This window comes from Cryptomeria japonica, chromosome 4 (assembly GCF_030272615.1).
Source record: "Cryptomeria japonica chromosome 4, Sugi_1.0, whole genome shotgun sequence".
NCBI lineage: Eukaryota > Viridiplantae > Streptophyta > Pinopsida > Cupressales > Cupressaceae > Cryptomeria > Cryptomeria japonica.
The window spans coordinates 363,749,381-363,771,934 of record NC_081408.1 but is presented as its reverse complement, the minus strand read 5'-3'; the positions used below and the strand labels follow the sequence as shown (position 1 = coordinate 363,771,934).

The window sequence follows — 22,554 nt, the reverse complement described above, 5'->3', positions numbered from 1 at the left end:
AGAATGTGGTTTATTCTTCATTCATCTACACTTGGTTGCCTTTGTTTTTTCCCAACATGGATTCCTCCGATGCAGTTGCCTACATGACAAATTATGCCAGTTTTTAAAGCTTACATTAACATAATAAAATACTTCCCTAACGTCAATTCTATAGGTAGATGCGAATCTCCTCATTTAAGATTCAGCTCTGTAGTCTGCAGGGAATTTTTTCTTTGCTACCCTTTTTTCTTAAAACTGTTCATTATTTTGTAGTTAGCATTGTCCAATATAACAAAGAGTTGTGATTAATTGTAGAAGTCAAAATTTATATATTTCATTTTTCTCTGCTGTATCATAATTTGATATATGGGGAAAAAATATTATTGTATAATTTTTTACAATAAAAAGGTAATAATAAAAGAGACTAACATCTTAGATTTATAAGAATAGTAAGTTTAGGTATTGTCAAAGCAGAAAATGTAAATTAATAATCAAAGGTATTGAATAATAATTAGATTTACAAGAGTATATAGCCAATCAAAAATCCAAAATATGGAAGAAGCCAAAGCAAGAATTGCACACATAAAAACTCAAAACAAGAGAGCACCATTACTTACTTTTAGAATAGGTAGCTTTCTTTATCTTCTAGAGGATGTAAAAGGGGATTCTTAGCAATTAGAGCATGAGCTACAAATGGAAAGGGCATTAGTGCTTTCACTTTACCAATTAGAATTGATTCAAACTTGTTCAATATCGTGAATGTTGAGACTCGAAGGCATTCCTCAAGATCAAAGGACAATCATTTGAACCACCATACTACATGACATGAAAAATACACCTTTATGCAATGAAATTGAAATAAGATAAAAAGAAGAACTTGAAAATATAAATGAACGAAACAAATAAATGAATTCCTATTTACCAATTTGAATGCAAACCTTAAGATCAAGCTTGTTGTAGCAACATGCTCATCAGGAATGGGGAACTCAACAACATGACATTATATTTGATTGATAAGTTGTGATTTAAATAGAGTTGATTGGCATAAAGACTTGGATGCTATCAAAATCATAAAGTAATTATGGTATTTATAATTTTTTTTGAAAAAAATCCAATAGAAGACAAACAAAAGATTGAAGATTCTTTAATTGAATAGGTTGAGTCAACTCAACTAAAATTAAAAATTTACTATTTCAAACTCATTGTAACTTTGTAAATTGGATACCCTGTACAATTTATCATTGCATTTAACATCTGTTTTGGGGATTGTACATGACCTAATGCAAACAGGCTTAATTTGGGTTCAAATCAACAATAGAAAGGGCTAGACTAGGGCACCTAATGCCCTTGTCCTCTCAATTTGGCTCCAAAATCCAATATGTGATTTTTGTTGTTGCACCCTTAGTATATATATATACTCATACCAACCTCTCCCGAAAACGTAGTAGTTGCATTTAAAAGCAACTCCCTCTCTCACTTGCAATACCTTCTAAGATCTCCTAAGAATCTCTCTCTTCAATCCTAAGCAATCTAGATCAATCAAGTGAAGAAGTCTTAGGGCACTATCAAGCTTACTACAATTTGTTATCAAGTATAATTCATTGTTTATGATTCATCATTATTATCATGTTGTACTAATATTTTTGTAGGACTTCACAAAAGCAAGTCACCATCACCTTACATTAGATTGAAGCAAGGGTTTCATGCCTAAGGTAATCATTTCAATTTATGTTTTTTATTTACCTTTACTCCCTTGAGGGCACACAACTTTTATCATCAACATCATTGTTATTGTGGAGGTGGGAAAACCAACACAAGTTTTTGGCTTAGGCAAGCTCTTATACAACACAATTGTTTCCCCTATTTTCATGTGCACTAGTTCATATATCTGAAGATTGTGATTGAGATAATGATACAATCAGACAAAGCAAATAGGGACGAACAGTTTTAGACTTTGAACAAATGAAAACAACAGGACTAGGATGCTAGATGCCCCTATCCTACCACTTTTTCCCAAAATTTGGAGGATGATAACCTAGTAGGCTCCTAACCCCATTTTTGACACCAGCCTGTGACAAAACAACCTTCAAGACAAGGGCACCTAGCATTACTTTCTGATATAATTAACAACATATTAAAACAGCACATTCCTCTTGTTAGTAAACAAATTTGTCTTTATGAGAATTAACTAATTTTTAACTCCATTTCCCCGATTGATAAAGAAAACATTACTAACTGTTGGAGAGATCACCATTGCATTGGCGATCTTCCTTTACATTTGAGAGGGGAAACTCCCTTGTATGATATAGTTCATCTTTTTGAACTATGATTTTGACTGGAAAGTAGGAAAGGCAAAACTAACATTTGTGCATAGCCACAATTCAAATGCAATTATGAATATAGGATGGAGAGAACCAAGAAAATGACACATAGATCATCGAATTTGAACTCATAAATGATAATCAAAAGGATAAACAATGATTCCTTTAAAATAATATTACACATCAAGACTCACAAATCTCGTAATGAACATATTCATAATCTGATATAAAAGAGAAGACACCAAAGAGTAATTGCAAAAACATACAAGAAAATGACAATCAAAAGGAAATAGAAATGAACACAAAGATTCAAAGCAACTTCTTTTTTCCTTAATGAAAACACAGCTCACAAACTCCATACTCCTGTACAAAAAGATTATGGTTGAAAAAAAAAATACATTACTTTTCCCTCTTCCAGAATTAAATAAATATCTTCCTTTTGATTAAGTCTCACTCTCACATCACAGTGTGATGAGGATAAAAAAAAAGATCCCTCCAATGTCTTGTGATTACACATTTAAAGGTTTTCCTGGGAGCCCTTTTCGTTCCATAACTGCCTTCTTTTAAAAGAATCAATTAAAAATAAAAGATTATATGAACCTTCACATTCCTCTGCACAAAATATTTAACTCAATAATAAGTTAAAACATAATTAAAATGAACATTTATAATATTTGAGTGGTATAGATAAGTCAAATATTGCTAGGGAAGCTTCTTTGATAGCGTCGCTGAGTGTTGGGTGTCCACGACATGTTTTAGCAATGTCTTCATTAGATGTCCCATATTGCAAAGTAATAAGCTTCGACATTAGATGTCCCAATATTTTCAATGAAGACAAACTATCATCACCAAAGACTCTCAAGCACCAATTTGCGATACAAGAAACATAAGGGTGGTCATGTTTGTTTTTTTTCTTATGACAACCCATATGATCTGATTTGATATCTAATTGTATTTCTTTCTTATGCCCTCAACTTCTACTTTGGATTTATCATTATTTTTCAATTTTCAATATCTAAAAAATCACTTTCGAGAGAAAAATCGTCTTGTTTAATGTCATTATGAAAAGAAGGAATACGCAACTAGAGTCTTCTGATTTAAAATTATAGAATTCAAAAAGAGGGTTATTTATGACCTTAAATTCTTCATAAGAATTTGCTAGTAGGTACAATGCATTAAATCTACTCAAACCCTCTTCATGCCCTTCTTTTTCAAAATTTCCTAGTTGCACTTGAATTATTGTTGCAGTTGCAATCTAAAAGCTCAAATGTGAATGCTTTTGATTCTGGTTGTAACAAAAATGCATCATTATTTATGTCTTCTTGATTGTGAGCCATATCACCAAAAGATTGTTTTTCATCTGTTCAAGTGAAGAAAGATGTCATTCTTTCTGATTATATGTGAGAATAGTCTTCTTCGTCACTTGAACTCTCAGAATCATTTTAATTTTCCTCATAATGCATATTAGAAATTTCAATTCTTCTTTCAACACAATTTGATCTCTAAATCACGTGAACTATTTTTTGAAAGATCTTCTTGATACAAAATTGTGAGATTAGAACATTTAGATGTACAAGATAGAGATTTTTTTCTTCTTGGTTGCTCATGATAACCGTTCATAGATTCTTCATTTAAAATTGATTTAATCTAATCTTGGTTGAACCATGTAGACAATAACAAATTTCATCTTCTATTTTAACTACTACTTGTTTTGTGATTTCAATATTACATAGATTTCTTCGCTTCAAGTGGAAGTAGATTTTAGGATGTAGTGCTGCAATAAAAATGGACAACAAGTTTGATTAACTGGGCTAATTGGCATACAAATTTCATCTCAATGGTTGGTTGAAATGATCCACAAAACTCCTCATACATTCATCTTCTTCAATTTGAATTTTGAAAAAGTGACATAAAAGAGCACCCACATTGGCTATTGGCTTGAGTTCACAATAAAATTGTCTCTCAATATACCCCAATTTGTAATGCATCCATATTTCTAATGTTGGAACCAAATTGCAGCAATTCAAGTGAGGGATTTGACAAACAAACGAACAAATACATCTTTAGAAACCCCAAGAATCCCACACGCAATAGTGAAAGATTGAATGTGGCCATCAAATCTTGTGGGTTTTCTCCAAAAACTGGAGAATATTTTTTCTTGATCTAGCAGGTAAGGTTGTGTATTGAGGCAAAGCCAAAGGCCCAAAATGATTTCCCCATGGCTAGGGTGCAATTAAGGCCATGATATAAAAATTGGAATTCTTCTACCATAAATATTTTTTATGTTAGTATTGGGCGAAATTTTGTAAATTGGGAAAGGTTTACAAAATGTGGATTTCACAACAGTACATGAGATAATACCTCTCAGAAGGCAAGGTATAATCTCTCCTAGTTTTAAGGGAATACTCCCCCTTTCTACTGCAATTAATATCTATTCTTAATCTACCTGCTAGCTTTACACTAATCCAAGCTAGTATAATAACTTAGTTCTCTTTTTTCAGAATAAGTATCTCTCCAATTTTTTATATAGAACAGAGCAACAAAACAATCCTAATTTGTAGTAATCTTAAAAATTTATGCTAAAAGGAAGCAAAGTGTCCATGAAAGCTCAAAACTTTCTATTGCTTCCTTTTGTGAAAATGACTTAAGGGATGGGCCTTTTGTATGCAAAAGAGCTCAAAGTCTCCTTCAAATATTCAAGTCCTATCAACCACTATAACCCAAATATGGATATATTGTAAGCACAAAGTCTTCCAAATATATCATAAAGCTTTATACTCTAACAAGATAACTCAACCAAGCACAAAGACTTCACCTTATTAACACTTAAGACAAGTTTTTTCAATAAGATATCATAAAACAGAGTTTACAATATTTTACTTAATCTCTTCTAACTCAAATACTTTTCACAATGCAAGATTTAACCTCAAAGAAAGTAGAAAAGAATGACACAAGTACATATCCTCACACAATAAAGTAGCCCCAAGACAAAGATTGGATACAACTTCTCTTCTTCTTTGATTAAATTTCTTGAATACACTACAAGCTCAAAGTCTTAAATAGCTTTTCAATCCTGTAGAGTTTTGATGTATTAGCCAAAAGATGGAAAAAAGATCCTTATTACAATGAGATCCCTCATATATATAGAAGAGGGATGATGCACAAAAATAGGGAAAGTTGTAACTAATTGTGACTAAGTCAAAAGTAGAGACCTATTTGACTAAGGACACGTGTAGTCCTACATGTGTACTTGAGCATATATGAAATGACACTTAAGGTGTTGTTTGGAGTTATAAAATGCCACTGGAAAAGCATAAAATAAACTGTCTTTATCTTCATCTTGATCTTGTTCTTGGAATTCTTCAATCTTTTGTAGAGCAATTTTCATCTGAGCTTCATCGGGTACTTAAGTATGATTGGTGATGACCTTGACCCATGTAAGAGAATCTCCCAAATCAACACAACATTTCTTATATTCCTTCAAGAGAGAATCCAAAAAATCAAGAATGAATTGAAGATCAACCAACTTGTCAATTTTAGTGATTAACAACAAACTAAATTCTTTGATGATTTCATCAACATCAAGCACTCTCTAGTTTTCATCTAAGAAAGCACAAGGAATTTCTGATACTTTGTCAACAATCTCTTTCTTTTATCCATACATTCCTTTTGAGCCTTTCTTAGCTCTTTGATTAGCCGCTTCAGAGTATTCATTTGATGCTCTAATGCCTCTCGCTACTCAATGTACATATCTCAAGAAAGAATAACACCATTTTCCACAAGAATATCTACGTCGAAATATTCAAGTTTCAACCATGCATCAAAGTCCTTCTCCTATGTTTCTAACTCTTGAGAAAAGAGTTCTATTGTGTTATCCACCTCAGTCTTCGTAGTATCAAGATTCTTGTCTATGGTGGTGGCTAAGCTCAAGAGTTGTGTTCCTAAACTAAGCATTATATCCATCCATTCCCCCACTGCTCTGCTCTGTGAAGCTTCTTTCTCGACTCTCTTCATGACCTATTCATCCAGTGATGAAGTCATTGGTTGAATTGCTTCATAGGACTTGGTCACTTTGATTAGAACGATAGTGAGCTATTCAACCTATTCCTTAATCTTATCTTTCTTAATTTTGTCGTCATCATATCTATCAATGAGAGCATCTAATGTTGTTTGAATATCTCCTTTGACAGAGTAATGAGTTTGTTTGCCCAAATCAACCTTGCTAATAGTATAATTTGAATCTTGAACTTGATCAATGTCCTTATCAGCGGGCGGAATGACAATATGCAGATTTGTTATTATTTTCATCTACCTTTATCCTTGACAAGGTCTTGTCTTTCTTGGTAGTCTTAGGCTTGGTGGAGATGAGATGGCTAAAATCAAAATCATTAGGAGAAACAACTTGTTTCTTCCTCTTATGAGCATTGGAGGACAACCATGGTGGTAAGGAAGAATCATCATCAACATTTGTGATTAAAAATTGAGAGGGATCTATTTGATCCTAGGAAGTAGTAGCCATAATAGGTGAAGTTGTAGTAACAATGATGGGAGGATTATTAAGAGATAACACATTGGGTCTAGAGCCAGTCTCTATCATGAATTATAAAATTCATCTAGCATGGTGGTTGACACCTTAGACAAATTAGGAAAGGTAGAAAAAACATTCTCAACATTATCATTTGGCGTATCTAAAGTAGACTCACTAACGCCAGTGGAGGAAACATGAATAATTGTAAATTAGGAGTGACATAAGAGATAGTAGATCCAAAAGGTTTTGATCCAATGGTAGAAACAGGAGCATTAACCATGGTTGAGGAAGAAAGAGATACCCGGGGTAGGAACTCATGGGACTTATCTAACTGAGAAGTCTTGGAAGATTGTGGTAATCCCTCTTCATCATACTCACCATTTTTTCTCTTCATTATCCTCTTCCTCACCTTCCAATTGATCTACATTAATAGGTTCTAGATCAAGATGTTCATCATTCAAATGTTCATCTTGTACTTCATACTCTTTTTTCTCCTAAACATTTGAAACATATGGTTCCCCTTGAGCTTTTCCTTTGTTAGCCCCAACTGTGAATTTCAACTCTGGAGCTTTCTGAGGAGTGGTAGGATCTTTTTTATTCTTTGTTTTGATCTATGTCCTCTTACCAATAGGTCTAGCTATATCATCATCAGAACTAGTAGAAAAAGGCTTCAACTGGATTCCCTTGCTTGAAAGACAAACATTAGTATTTGCAAGAATACTCTGGAATCTATCTCTGATAGATGTTGCCTCTTTTTGTGACCATTGAATGAGTGGGAAGGGTGTTGAATAAAATTTATTTTCTACATAGGTAAGATCTAGAACATTACCATCATCTTCAAAATCATCTAGGATATCTGCAAGATCCAATTCTTGAATTTGGTCCACTGTGAGCCTTCAATAATCAAGTTTCTCAACATCATGGTTTGTCCTACAATTAATCAAGATGTCTTCAATATGATGCACATGAACATATGTCTTCTTCAATTTGTTCCTCATTCCTCTGTAGTCAAAATCTTTCATTTCCTTGAAGAATTTTGTAGTTACCCTTCTAATTTTTTCCTCCATTGTCATTGCCTTGAAGATTGAGTTGATGGAGAACCTACCAATAGTAAATGAGAACTTCAAACCTATCTTATGTGAACCTGATTGTGCCTCATGTAATACCACCATCTAATAAGCCAATTATATCAAGACAGTTTTATCTAAGGGATACCTTGGGAGAATAAAAGTTTCACCATTGAAGCGTCCCACCCTTAGATAGGTGAAGGTAGGGAATTTTAGGAATATGCATTCGTATTCATTCACTAATTCCCATGCACGATTAGACACTCTTTTTTTGTATAAATATTTGTTAAGCATGCACATGTGATAGCGAAAGAATGCATCATTCACTCTCCAAAAATGATGAAAATCATTCTTCAAAACCGACTTCGAATAGTACTCATACACAACAACTTTCCAGTTCTCTCCTGAAGTAGACAAACCTGGAACATGCCTCATAGAAGATGTTGCATACAAAAAATAAGATGTCATGTATAACTTGAGAGTAGTTGGTGCCTTAGTGAGTTTCTCACATATGGCATTAGTTATCCACTTGCCCCAAAATATCTTCTCTTTATTTTTCCTAGTGACATGGATGTACTGATACATCCATTCATAATAGGTATTTGAGATAGCAATCTCTTTCACCCTACTCAAGAGAATAATCAAGTCATTAACCTCTTCAATGAAATCACTTCTAGGAAATGTTTTTGTCCACCTAAAAATTGTAGGTATTGAGGTATTTAACCAATTGTCATTCATATTCTTTCTACACTTATTTGAATTCCTATCATAGTAAGCTTGTGTTGGCTGGATGGTGATATCATAATACTTCTCAATGCTTGGGCACTTGAAGATAATGTCAAATAAATATTCATCGAGTCTGATTAGCTTTTTGCCACTTGTGTTCTTCACACTCCTATTAACTGGATCAAAATGACTTGCAACTGCCATGACAAATTCAAGATCCTGAGTGGACATGGGGAATGTTGAAACTAAATGAATACCACTATTGATGTTGGGCTCCATCTTATAGTATGAGGGTGGCTGCTCAATTCTCTTAAGAAACTTTGCTGAGTCCACATGACCTATTTTAGTATCCCTTATTTGATCAATATTCAAAGACACTAACGAGGGTGGGAAGATTGGATGTGAATCTCGCTTCTTGAACTTCATGGCATTCTTTCTTAGAGATGGTTCTATCATCTGTACTAGAATAACACTATGGCATAGAGAAATAATCAGTACCAATCATCAACCATCCTAATCATTTTTAACCAAACAAGATCATGCAAGTGTAGCATTTGGTGTCATCAAGATTATAAAAACCCTCATTTCATCATGATAGTTCAAGTGTAAATTGGGCCTATGAACCCCATTTATGCATGTGTGCAACCGGTGTAATTCAGGTTTGTAGGCTCGAACTACACTTATAGCTAAGTGTGGTTCAAAGGTGCAGTTTGGGCTTGTAGACCCAAACTACACTTGGAAAAAAGATTAGGTGTAATTTGGGCCTATGGATCTGAATTGCACCTTGGGGAAAAACATTTAATAGGTGTAAGTTGGGCCCATAGGTCCGAACTACGCCTAGAAAGTGCAAGGGGTAAAATTGGTGTAGGCTGGACCTATGGGCCCAGCTTACACCAGAAAGTACAAAGTGTAAAACTCTATAGGGAGGACCTATAGGCCTTCCATACACTAAAAGTTGGGTCCATGGTGTAGGTCGGACCCACAGGCCTTCCATACACCAAACAATGAAAGAGATAAGGAAAAGGGTGGGGTTCGGGTTTGTAAACTTGAACACCACCGAAAGTTGGTGTGGTTTAGGTTTACAAACCTGAACACCATCATAGGTTCAATTTACAAAGAGAAAAACAAGGGTTCTTTTTGGGTTGATTGACCCAACACCATGTATATGGTTTTGTTCGGGCCAGTAAACTCGAACAACATCAAAGGACGGTGCAAAGTCATTCAAACAAAATGCCATATAAACAAATGACAGATCAGGAAGGTATTTGGGTTGATGAACCCGAATACCATGATGCAAAGGTGAGAGAAGGCTTGGAGAATTTTGCAGCTGAGTTTCACAAGTCAATAAGGATGATACATAATTAGGGAGTTCTTTCTCCCAACTCACCCAACACACTAGGTTCCCTAAACCTAGTCAAAACTAAACTAACTTAGTGAGGGCTCACAAAACAGTTTGATTCTCAAGATAAGTCATTTAAAATACCTTAGGATATTGTTATAGACCCTTCTCATGCATTGGAAAAGTTCTTTGACATGTGGAATATTGACATGCTTCACAACCAACCCAAATTCCTAGTAGCCCTCCCTTTTAGGATTGTCACGAATATATTTTTTTATAGACTAGATATAAAGACTATGAAATGATTTTTGGATAAAATTTTATAGAGGTCTAAAGCATATCTCAAAATGGGTCTAGGGTGTTTTGAAGGGTATGCTTCAAAAATTTACTTTTACCGTTGCTCTTGAGCCCCAATTAGCCCTATTTTATAGAGCAAGTACCTTATTTTAACACTCCACAACTCAAAAAATGATATGGACACATGTCATACGACCCCAAACCACCAATTAAATAGGTTTTGGGTGCCCAAATAATCAGATTTAACACAAGTTCACTCAAACCCACACTTCCTTGGCCTAACACATAGAGATGTTAGGCATTCATTGCTCCAAAGATTCATCCAACCTTGGTCCCTACAAAAAATGAAGAAAAATATATCTGTACAAGACCGATCCCTACCATTCCACCAAGTTTGATGAATATCCCAAGTAGAATGGAGAGATTTTTTCATTTCTTTGATAAAACCCTTGGAAGTAGGGTTTCAAGACAAATTTTAGAAAAAAACGTTCACAAAATACTCAAATCTTAATGAAATCTTATAAAATTGGTGTCCTTAGAAAGGTGATCTAACCAGCTTTCAGATGGAACTAGTATCACATCCTGATTCAATTGTACAAGAGAGTTATGAATTATATACCAACTAAAAAACACATAAAATTTTGGAAACAAGGCTTTAATTTTGTATTATTCTTCTTCTCTTCGACCAAAAACTCACCAACAACCATGCCTATACCCAAAAGAGGCTATTTAAAATTTATTGGACCTGTCCAAAATTTACCCAACTAGATTGGACCGTTGGGGTTCAATATATGCATTAGTGACATAAGAAAGTTGTAAAGGTGTCATGACAACTTTACAACTTTTGTGACAATTTTTACAAAACTTATCAAATTGACTTAAAACTTGGTCCTAACCTTTGAAACATGTCAAAAATGAATTCAAGACAAAAATTAAATCATTTCCGCATCACGTGGATACATTTTGAGTGGTTTGACCATCCTTGACCCAATCAAGACCTTGTGGGACTACATGACACAAATGGCATCAAAGGACTTACAACTTGATATGAAATGATTACATATGGTTTGAAATGACATCAAATGGTCCGTAGGACCTTATTACAACTTGAATCAACACAAACACATCAACATTACAATCAACTCAGGATCGGCATGGAAGGTAGGCGGTTCCAAAATTCAACTTTGAACTGGAAGTCTGGATCGACATCGGGACAACATGCGACAGATGATTCAGAGATTCCTGTGGAAGGAGGGGGCTCAGATGGTAAGGACCCCGATGATCCCATGAATCTGGGGGACCTAGGGGGAGGACCAACACCACATGAAGAGCGGGTAGCAGTTGAGAGCGGGAAAGGGCAGGTTCAAACTTCAAAAATAGAAGACGACAACTCGGAAGGAGCCCAAGGACAACAAACGACTTGTGTTTCAGAGAACATGGTGGAAGGTAAAGATCATCCGGAAAAGGTTCTTTTGTCAACGGACCCTATAGGGGGACCCAATGGACAGACACGTAAGTGGTCCTCGTTGTTTGGGGTTAAGCCTAAAGGTAAGTCCTCATCACCTCCTGTTAAAAAATCCTCGAATGTGTCTCAGGGGAAGTTTGCTATCATTGTTGTTGACCAAATCATTGATCAAAACATCGCTAGATTGGAAAATAGTTTGATTGGTTATTTCTTTGGATCTAGACCTAATATAGAAATAGTTTGTGGATTTTTTAAAAGAAAGTGAAACCTGAAAGGTCAGGTTGATGTGGTAGCAATGAACAAAGGTTGTCTATCCTTCTCTTTTTCTTGTGATGAGGATAGAAGAAACATTCTATGTAGTGGGTCTTGGGAAATAGGCAAATACATCATGTACATCCAGAAGTGGTACCCTAATGTTGCGAAAGGAAATAATTTTTTGGTCCAAGTTTCGGTGTGGGTCAAGTTCCCTGGGCTCCCAATGGAATTCTGGGAGGAAGAAGTTTTTGCAGGTATTGCCAATACCTTTGGGGAGCTTATTGCTATTGACCAGATCATGACTTCTAGAAGAAGGCTGATCTATGCTAGGATCTGTTTTGGAGTTGGACTTGATATGGACATGCCAGAGGAAATATAGATAGAATCAAAACAAGGGAAGTGGAAGCAGAATATTGTTTATGAAACAATCCCCTTCGCCTGTTTTCATTGTAAAAAAGTCAGACACTGGGCTAAAAAATGTCCATCTATAGAGGATAAACCCCATATCCAAACTAAGGTTTGGAAAAAAGTGGACAAGCCACTAAAGGCTTGGGAATCCAATGATCCTAATCAGGAGAAGCAGTCTTAGATAGGACAGGTGGAGGAAGAAATCACCAGTGAAGTGGGTAATGAACTAAAGATTCAGATGTTGGAGCAGAGTGTTAAGGACTCAGTACACAAAGAAAAAGACAACACTCAGCAAGAGGATCAGAAAGAGGACAAGACAGAGGTAGAGAAAGATGATAAAAAGCCCACAGATAATAAAGAGGAAGGAGATAAATTCAACCTTGTTTCAAAATCTCAAGATCAAGGTAAAGAAATAGACTGGTTCCAGGAGGCCCAACCAGATACCATTTTGGGCCAAGGGCTATCGGAAATCTCATTAACCACCCTAGCAAAAAGAAAGTTGGCCTATTCGGAGGAACAAGATCCAAAATGGGGAGATGAAGAGGACATAAAAAAGGCACTGGGGAAGAATGAAACAAAATAGGAGGACGAAGAAGTAGTAGAGGGTAAAAGAAGGAACAAGCACAAAAAAAAGAATAACAATAATGCAGTAAATAGTACACTGACTAGAAACACCAGAAGCAGGCTTGGTGATGTGGGAGCGCAACACACTTCTCCAGGAAGACATTCAAATGCCAAAAAAAGATCATTGGAAACAAGCAGGAATTTAGCAAATGGTACCGAAAGAACCATCTTTGAGGCAGGTATTTCTAAAAATCCATGAAAATCATCTCCTGGAATATTAGGGGACTCAATAGTCCTCACAAGCATAATTTAGTTAAAAATATGATTAGAGACGAAAACCCTAACATTTTTTTGATTCAAGAAACTAAGATGGTTAAAGATAAGGTTGAAAGTTTGAATATTTTCAAAAAAGGAGGAATCAGCGGAGGTAGTTCAGAAGGTGCTTTGGGAGTAATTGTTAAATTCTGGAACAAAAAAAATGTAGAAGGAGAGGTGTTAATTCAAGACAACAATCTGGCCTGTATAAGATTTAAGCACATTAAGAATTGCACTACGTGGGTCCTAACTAATGTTTATGCTCCTAACACTAAGACTAGTAGAAGTGAGATGTGGAGATATCTTACTGGGCTGAGAAGAAGGTTTGCTGAGGACAACTGGATAATTATGGGAGATTTCAACACTCCCTTGAAGGAAAATGAGAAAAAGGGAGGGAGTCATGCTAATCTGGATAGCAGATTGGACCTAATGGACTTTATAAACAATAATGTCATTCATGATCTGGAGTTGCAAGGAGTCAAATACACTTGGACTAATAGAAGAAGTGGTGAGAATTTGATTCAGGTTAGACTTGATAGAGCTCTTCTTTCCTTAGATTGGTTTAATCTTCATGAATGTTCTTTATCTTCTCACATAAGGGTAGGATCAGATCATTACCCTATAACCTTCACGGCTGAAGTAAAGAATATAAGGAGACATTTCCCTTATAGATTTGAAAAAATGTGGACTAGACACCCGGATCTGGAAAGTAAGATTAAGGACTGGTGACAGGTCAAGTATTGAAGGCAATGCCATGTATAAAGTGGTCAAAAAGCTGAAGAATGTTAAAGATAATGTTAAGAAGTGGAATAAGGATTGCTTTGGGAACATCTTTACCTCAAAAGAAACAACCCTCTTAGAACTCAAGGAAATCCAGGATGAGATACAAAACAATGGTTACACCTATATGTCTAGAAACACTGAAGATGCTATTCTTATGAGATATCATGAAATAAAAGCTAAAGAGGAAACCTACTGGAAACAAGGATCAAGAAATGTCTGGTTAAAGGAGGGGGATAGGAACACTAAATACTTCCATATGTCCACCCTAAGACATAAGGCCATAAATAGAATTGTACAGATTAAAGTGAATGACAGATGTGTTGAAGATGATGATTCCATGAGCAAGGCTGCTATGGATTTTTTCTCTAATTTACTTGCTAAGGATCAGAATTTGAATATACAGGCCCAAAGGGAACTTCTGGACAGTATACCTACCATTTTGGGGGATGATCAGAATGATCATTTAACAGATGAAATTTTGATAGCTGTTAATTCCTTTGAGGGCAACAAGACCCTAGGTTCGGAAGGCTTTCCCATGTTCTTCTTCCAAATGTACTGGCATATTATTGGAGATGATGTTACTAGAGCTATGAAAGAGTTTTTTGGTGCTAGAAAACTTTTGAAAGAAGTTAATGGTACTTTTATAGCTCTTATACCCAAAAAGATGGGGGCGGATTCAATGGATCTTTTCAGACCTATAAGTTTATGCAACTCTCTCTATAAGATTATCTCTAAGGTCCTTACCTCTAGAATTCTAAAATTGTTTCCCTCCATTATTTCGCCTCAACAAAGTGGTTTTGTCCTGGGAAGGAAAATTTTGGATTCTATCATCTATGTTCATGAAAATATCCATTCTCTAGCCTTTTCTAAAAAAGAAGGCCTTTTTCTAAAGCTTGACCTCTCTAAAGCCTACGATAGAGTGGATTGGGATTTTATGATGGATGTTCTTTCTGCTTTTGGTTTTAATCCTAGGAGTGTTAGCCTTATCAGGAAACTTGTTTCTTTGGCTTCTTTCTCTGTGTTAATGAATGGTTCCCCCTCTCCTTTCTTTAAAGCTTCAAGAGGCCTCAGGCAGGGGGACCCTCTATCTCCAGTGATCTTTATCATCATGGCGGAATGTTTGGGGAGATGTATTGGAAAGCTGGTTGAGAAAAGTGAGTTTTGTGGTTTGAATCCTTCTTCGGTAGATCAAATATGTTCCCATCAGCAGTTTGTTGATGATTCTATAATAATGGGAAAAGCCACTGTGAAGGATGCTAGAAGACTAAAAAAGGCTTTGGATAACTATGGAGAGGCTGCTGGTCAACTTATAAACTGGTCTAAAAGATTTGTTTATTTTATCAATACCCCGGAGAGAAGGAGGATTAAAATTAGTAACATTTTGGGCGGCCAAATTGGTAGCCTGCCTGCTTCCTATTTGGGGCTCCCCTTAGGCCAAGATCCTCTAGATACCTTTTGGGGAGCCTTGATGGATAAATTCCATAAAAATCTGTCTAGATGGAAGAGAGCTCTTCTTAGTCAAGCAAGTAAGGTTCAATTGCTAAAAAGCACTCTTCAAAGTATCCCTCTCTATGCCATCAGTCTATTCAGGATTCCTGCAAAGTATGTTGAGGCCATTGAAAAAATTCAGAGATCCTTTTTATGGACAGGGGTTGAGGAGAAGAAGAGAATGAACTTAATTGCTTGGGAGAAGGTCTATAAGCCTATGAATAAAGGAGGTCTGGGCCTTAGAAGAATAAGAGACATAAATGATTACCTTATGGCCAAGTAGATTTGGAGAGGATATAGAAATCAAGGAGAGTGGAAAAAAATATGGGACAACAAATATAAAAGCCAATGTTTGAATCTTCAAAGTTTCCTCAAAGCGGAGATTATCCCAATTGGATCCAATATTTGGAAAAATGTCTCTAGGACTAGAGACTTAATTATCAAAGGCGCAAAATAGAAGTTGGGGAAAGGGAATCTTATTCAGTTCTAGGAGGACCCTTGGCTTCTGGAGCTCCCTTTAAATGAAAACCCTGAGTGGAATAGATATCAGAACCAATGCAAGGAAAGATTTGGAACCAAGGTGGAGGATTATTGGAAAGATGGACAGTGGAAAAACTTATCTCAAGTGGATCAGTCTTTGGGTAGTTTGAACAAAGTCATGAACTCAATGGTGAGGATTGAAGAAGAAGACCAGTTAATTTGGAAACTCACAGCTAGTGGTACTTTTACTGTGGCCTCTCTATATCATCAACAGTACAATAACATGGAAAGTCCTTGCTAGGCTAAAGCTTGGGTGAAAAGTCTTACCCCCAAGATCAACATTTTCTTTTGGATAGCCCTTCAAGACAAAATTCTTACTACTGAGAATATTAGAAAAAGAGGTATCAGCATGCCAAGTTTTTGTACTCTTTGTAAGCAGAATGAGGAGACTATAAATCATATGCTCTTTCATTGCCCCTTCTCAGCTGATGTTTGGGGAAGTTGTCTAGATCAATTCAATATTAGTTGGAGCTTCCCCAACTCGATTCAGGAGATTTTCAAGTCATGGCATTATCCTTCAAAAAATAGAACCACTACCTTATTATGGAGAATTGATTTACCTCACATGTGCTGGGGTTTATGGAAAGAGAGAAATGATAGAATTTTCAGAGAAAAGAATACTAAGGCTAACATTGTGTTTGAAAAAATAAGAAGAAGTATAGTGGAAAATATGAATATTATAGGTGGTATTGATAATCCTAACACTAAGGAGGATCAATTTATCTATAAAAAATGGAGATTAAAAGCTCAAGAGAGCATCTAGAGTAATCCTAGAGAGGGAGTGATATGGATCAGCCCGCCTAGGGGATGGATGAAAATCAATTTTGATGGGGCCTCTAAGGGAAATGTGGGGGTTGTAGGATGTGGAGTGGTCCTAAGGGATGAATGGGGAATATGTAAAATCATAAAATGTATTCCTATAGGAATCAGACCAATCATGTTGCCGAAGCCATGGCGACTTATCATGGGATTATCCTTACCAAGGAAGCCAATTGCATTAAAGTTTGGTGTGAAGGAGACTCCTTAAACATTATCAACTGTTTAAATATGAAATTCCCACTATCTTGGTCAATTAGTAATGCTATTAAAGCTACTAGGAAAATCAGCGAAGAGTTTGAAATGTGTGTTTTTACACATGTTTACAAGGAGGCCAACTCTTGCGCTGATTGGGCAGCCAACCTGGCTTGCCATTCGGGAGACATCATTACTAGTTATGGTGAAATGGAGATTGCAAGTGAAATGAAATCCTTGCTCAATCAAGACTGAAGCTATACAAGGCAACGTGGTACTTTTAATCATTATTTCTAATGACCTTTCCGCCTTTTTTGATGCAGGGCTTGCTTGAAGATAATTAGCTATTAAATAGGTGTCTTATTATTTGGCATGGATTATGGGCGCTCTTACAGAATAACCACAGAAACCAGAGGAAAAGTTATCAAAACGAGAGAAGGCATTGCAAGGAAGGAGCTGGAAAAATGGGAGGTAACAAGAAAAGATTTGAACCTGCTTCTTGCTCTGAATGGAGAAAGAACAAAGAAGTTTGGGATATCCTTCAGCAGGGGGGTCTCAATGTTTTCATGGAATGACTAAATGGGAAGGACCCCACAATCACCAACTATTTCATCAAGAACTGGAATAATGGAAAATTTTTGATTGGATCACATATGATGAATGTAGACGAATAGGTTATCGCTGAGGCCACAGGGATGACTACCGAGGGTATGAAATTTTACAAGGACAGAGGGATATTAGATAAAGCAGCAGACAAGTTTCCTGTTATGGATGGTGAGAGAATAAAGATGATCAAAATTCACAACTCCTACCACTCCCCGAAGAGAACTTGCAGGCCATGGAGGTTTGTTTTATTTGCTTCTATTGAATACATTAACTTAGATGGTAGGTTTACCAGGGCATATGGGCATCACTTCGTCCTTATCAACCATTTCCGTCATGGAGAAAGGGTTAGCCTTCCCTATTACCTTTCCTATTCAATGGATCATACTATAAAGGAGATCCAGAAGGACCCTAAAGGTGGTCATGCCCTCCACCAGGGGCTTATGGTCCTGGTTTATAAAATGCTAAAGGGGAAGTGCATTGAAAAGCCTATTAAAGGCAAAAATGCTAGAGATGAGACTAAGGAGAGCAAGGATAGTGGTTTCAACTTTGATTCAAAGACCAAGGGAGAGTCGGAAGAAACTAGCAAAAAAGGGAGGATTAGGGCCAAGAAGAGGAGGATTATTGTGGAATCTGAAATGTTGGATTTTGAAACTAAATCCCTTGAGGAAAAACCTGTTAAAAAGAGGAAAGGGAAAGCCACTCGAAAGAAGGCTCAGAAAAAGAACACTAAAAAGGGTAGCAATTTTGATCTCAATTATGTTTTGGTTGAATCTGAGGAGGAGGATGAAGAAAATAAGAGGATTGATAGTCAGGACAAAGAAGGGGAGGGTAACCCGGTTAAGGACAATTTGGAGACCGTGAATACCACTAGTTTACATAAGGAGGAAAAAGGGGGTCAAAGAGACAGTGGTGACAAAGATACTATTAAGGCGTTCTGTGAGACCATTGCTACTATGGTGAAGGATATTAATAGTTTGAAAACTGATACATAGGCCATGGCAAGAATTATAGTTGGTGACAAGCCCTTGGCGGAGCATGTTAAAGAGTTAGTGGCCGTTCTGCATAATGCGGAAGCTATTGAATGTATGGTTGGAAAAATCTTAGCAATGGAAAAAAAAGTCAATGAGATGGGAGATAGAAAGGAGATGGAAAAAAAAATGAAAGATTTTGGCAGCAGAATTGACAAGCTGGAGCACAATGTCAAGCAGATTGCTGATCAAAACTTCCAAATCCTTAAATCTTTGGTGGACAACATGAAAATCTTTATCAACAGGTTCGAGAATAATGCAGAGAAGGATGGTGATAAAGAGCAGGTGAACAAGAAGGGTCATGAAAGGAGGACTAGAGCTAACACAAAGAATAAGGATGACATCAAAGGTCGCAAGCTAGAGGATATGAAGACCTCAGCGAACAACATGAAACAAATGGTTGTTCACGCTATGGAAATTCTGAATAGTATTTAGTTTCTATTGTTGTCCTTGGTTCTATCTCTTTGTTGTCTTTGTGCTTTCCTTTTGTTGTCTGTTCTGAGTTTTTAATGTAATGATGTGTTAAATTGTTCCCTTCCGGTGGGTTCATTTTGTCTTTTTGAAGTGATCAGGCACTTTTTTTGCAATTCTATTTTCTTGGCTTGTATTTAAGGTTCAGGTACCTTTCAAATACCTGCTTTTACTTAATCAAAACTTGAATCAACACAAAAACAAAACAACATGATAAAAATCTTTGTGAGGTATCATTATAGCCCAGGTGCTCTTGCACCATACCACCATTCAATGGTGTGGTTTGGGTTCACCAAATCGAAATAACACCAAACCTTTGGAAAAAATGAAGAACATTTGGGATTCAAATAGCATAAAAAATCAAAAAGAATGCGGCTAGGGTTTTTAAACCCGAACTGCATTCACCATAGGAAAGATATCAAAAAGGAAAAACAAAACTTTAGAAAGTGAATGAAAAATAACTCACCTGTGATAAACTGCAAATCCGAAGGAGATAGAAGCTTCACAAAGTCACCTTAGTTCGAAATGATAAATCAAAATGAAAATGTAGGGGCAAGAGATTTAAAACAAAGAAAAATGACTCCTAATTGAATTGGCAAAGGAGCATTAATATTACTCAAGTACCATTAATAGGTGCAAGTCGGATTTATAAACCCGATTTGCACTTATCATTGACAAGGTGCATTTTGGTTTACAAACCTGACTTGCACCTATGTACAATAAGGCAAAAACATAAGGAGGTGTAAATTGGGCCTACGAACCCAATTTTCACCTTGAGTCCAAAATAGTGTAAATTAGGTCTATAGGCCTGATTTGCACCTAGAACTCAAAAGGAAGAAAACTTGGAATTACAAAATCAAAACCACAAATGAGATAACAAAGTCATCTTGAGATACGTGCATAGAGAAATTAAACCACAAATGGGCCAAAAATTTGTGGGGTTACTCCAATTTTTCCCCATGTCCAAATTGGGGATAACAGTTAGCTCCAAAATACAATCGCCAACCTCCATCCTCAGGGAGGCACCTTCATATTTCTGAGTAAACAAAACACCAACACTTTGTTCTCCAATAGAGTCACAAAAACATTATTAGTAAGTAGATTTTCTTTTATGAAAATTGATTGATTTTCAACTCCATTTTCCCGATTGATAAATACAACATTACCAACAGTTGGAGAGATCACCATTGCATTTGTGATTTTCCTTTGCATTTGAGAGGGGTAGCTACCTCGTATGATATAGTTTAGCTTTTTGGGGTAATCTTTTGACTAGAAAGCATGAATGGAAAAACTAACATTTGTGTGTAGCCACAACACAAATGCAGTTGTGAATTTACGATGAAGAGAACCAAGAAAATGACACACAAAGAATCCACTTTGAACTCATAAATGGTGATTAGAAAGATAGACCATTATTCCTTTCAAATTAAATATGAGACATCAAGACTCATAGATCATGTAATGAACATATTCATAAATTGATGTAAAAGAGAAGACATCAAATAGTAATTGAAAAAACATAGAAAAACAACAATTAAAAGGAAGTACAAATGAACACAAAGATTCAAAGAATCTCCTTTATTTATTTGATGGAAACAAAACTCATAGATTTCGTACCACTATACAAAAGGTTATGCTTGAAAAATAAAACACATCACTTTTCCTTCTTCTAGAACTGAATAAAGATCCTCCTTCTAGTCGAGTCTCACTCTCACATCATAGTGTAATGGGGATAAAAAATTGAACCCCTCTAATGTCCTTTGATTACACATTTAAAGATTTTCCTAGGAACTCTTTCAGTTTTGTAACTGCATTCTTTTAAAAGAATCAGTTACAAATAAAAAGTTTATATGACCCTACACATTCTCATGCGTAAAATATTTAACACAATAATGAGTTAAAGCATCATTAAAATGAACATTTATAATTAAATAGCAGCCTTTGTTGTGAATTTGACTAGTATAAACTAGTCAAATATTGTCAAGGAGGCTTCTTTGACAACTTCTTTGAGTCTTGGGTTCCCACAACATGTTCTAGCAATGTATTCATTAGATCTTCGATATGCAGAGCAATAAGCTTCACACTTGTTGCTAGTGACATGAATAAGCTACCAAACCTCCATCACACTTAGTTTTATAACTACAAGGAAATGGATGGAATTTCAAACTTTGCTTTCGCTTTTCTTCATTTTGGAACATAGCATGTCAGACATTTTGGTGATTGTGAGAACCACAATGGGCACCGATGGGGGTTTTAGAACCATCCACGAATTCTGCAAATCTTGTAACTTCTAAAAAATGCTTGGAAAAGATTCACTTTTATGTGTGTCAGACTTGCCAATGGTCAAAACCATACAAATTTTGAATCATACTTTTCCCTTTTCCTTAAAGCTTGGTGTCAGGAAAAATAATGGTTTTCAAAACCCTTTCAGATTCCACTGAAGTCTTAGAAACCATACAAAGTATCACATCCTCTTTTTATTTAATATGTGTTTTTGAATAATAGGTCAAAGTTCGATAGGGTTGTGACAACCCTAGTGGCTTTCGATGAAGGTTGCACAATTGAGCTAAAACATCTATGGGATTTTCAAGCTTCTCTTTTGCTTTTCTTCAAATGGGCAAAGAGTTTGTTGGAGATTTTGGTAGTTGTGGAAACCAACACGAATATCAATTTGAGTTATGAAACATTCAAAGAAGCCCAACAACTTAACTCTTTTTTGTTCTTTTTTCTTTTCGATTGTTGGGAATTGGGGTGGTTGTGATAACCTTGTCAAGATCCAACAAGGTTGTCACAACCTCGTCAAACTTTAGCACCGAAAGCATAAATTTATGAAATCTGAAAATCTTTTTAAATTTTGAAATGCCAATATAATTTTGAAGGACGAAAATAACTTTTAAACTAAAAAACTAACAAGGAAACTTGAGCATCATGAATCCGGATGAAAATGAAAAACCTAATTTGGTTTGAGAAAGTTTAAATCTGGCCAAGTTAAAAAATAGGCCAACAACTCTATATATCTCATTTTGAGTTTTGTAACTCCTTTGTGCATTTTTGTTCTATAATTTTTGCATCTTGTCAATCTTGTTCAATTTACGCTCCTTTTACCTAGTTCATTATAGACACAATCAATCCTAATCACACACAATCAACAAGAGTGTGAGTCCATGACAACATGGCTCTTTGTTGTGGATAGTAAGCCAAGCATAGTCACACCTCTAATGTTGGATGCGAGTATTATAGACCTAGGCTAATGCACATGTTAGTGTATGGTCACTTTTCCTATATATCAACGATAAATATGAATTATTTAATCAAATGGAAGATGCAGATAAGATCAAAGACTTGAGATAATTGAATAGGTTG

The 22,554-nt window shown here is 35.9% G+C and overlaps 1 protein-coding gene across 1 annotated transcript in view; it reads right to left on the bottom strand.

The window, feature by feature from the left end:
- LOC131041002 (GRAS family protein RAD1) overlaps positions 1-22,554 on the bottom strand; it is a 96,822-nt gene that overhangs the window by 2,419 nt on the left and 71,849 nt on the right. The window contains exon 2 of the mRNA XM_057973979.2: positions 7,454-7,722. Within this exon, the coding sequence (XP_057829962.2) occupies positions 7,454-7,722 (269 nt within the window). The remainder of the gene's footprint in view (positions 1-7,453; positions 7,723-22,554) is intronic.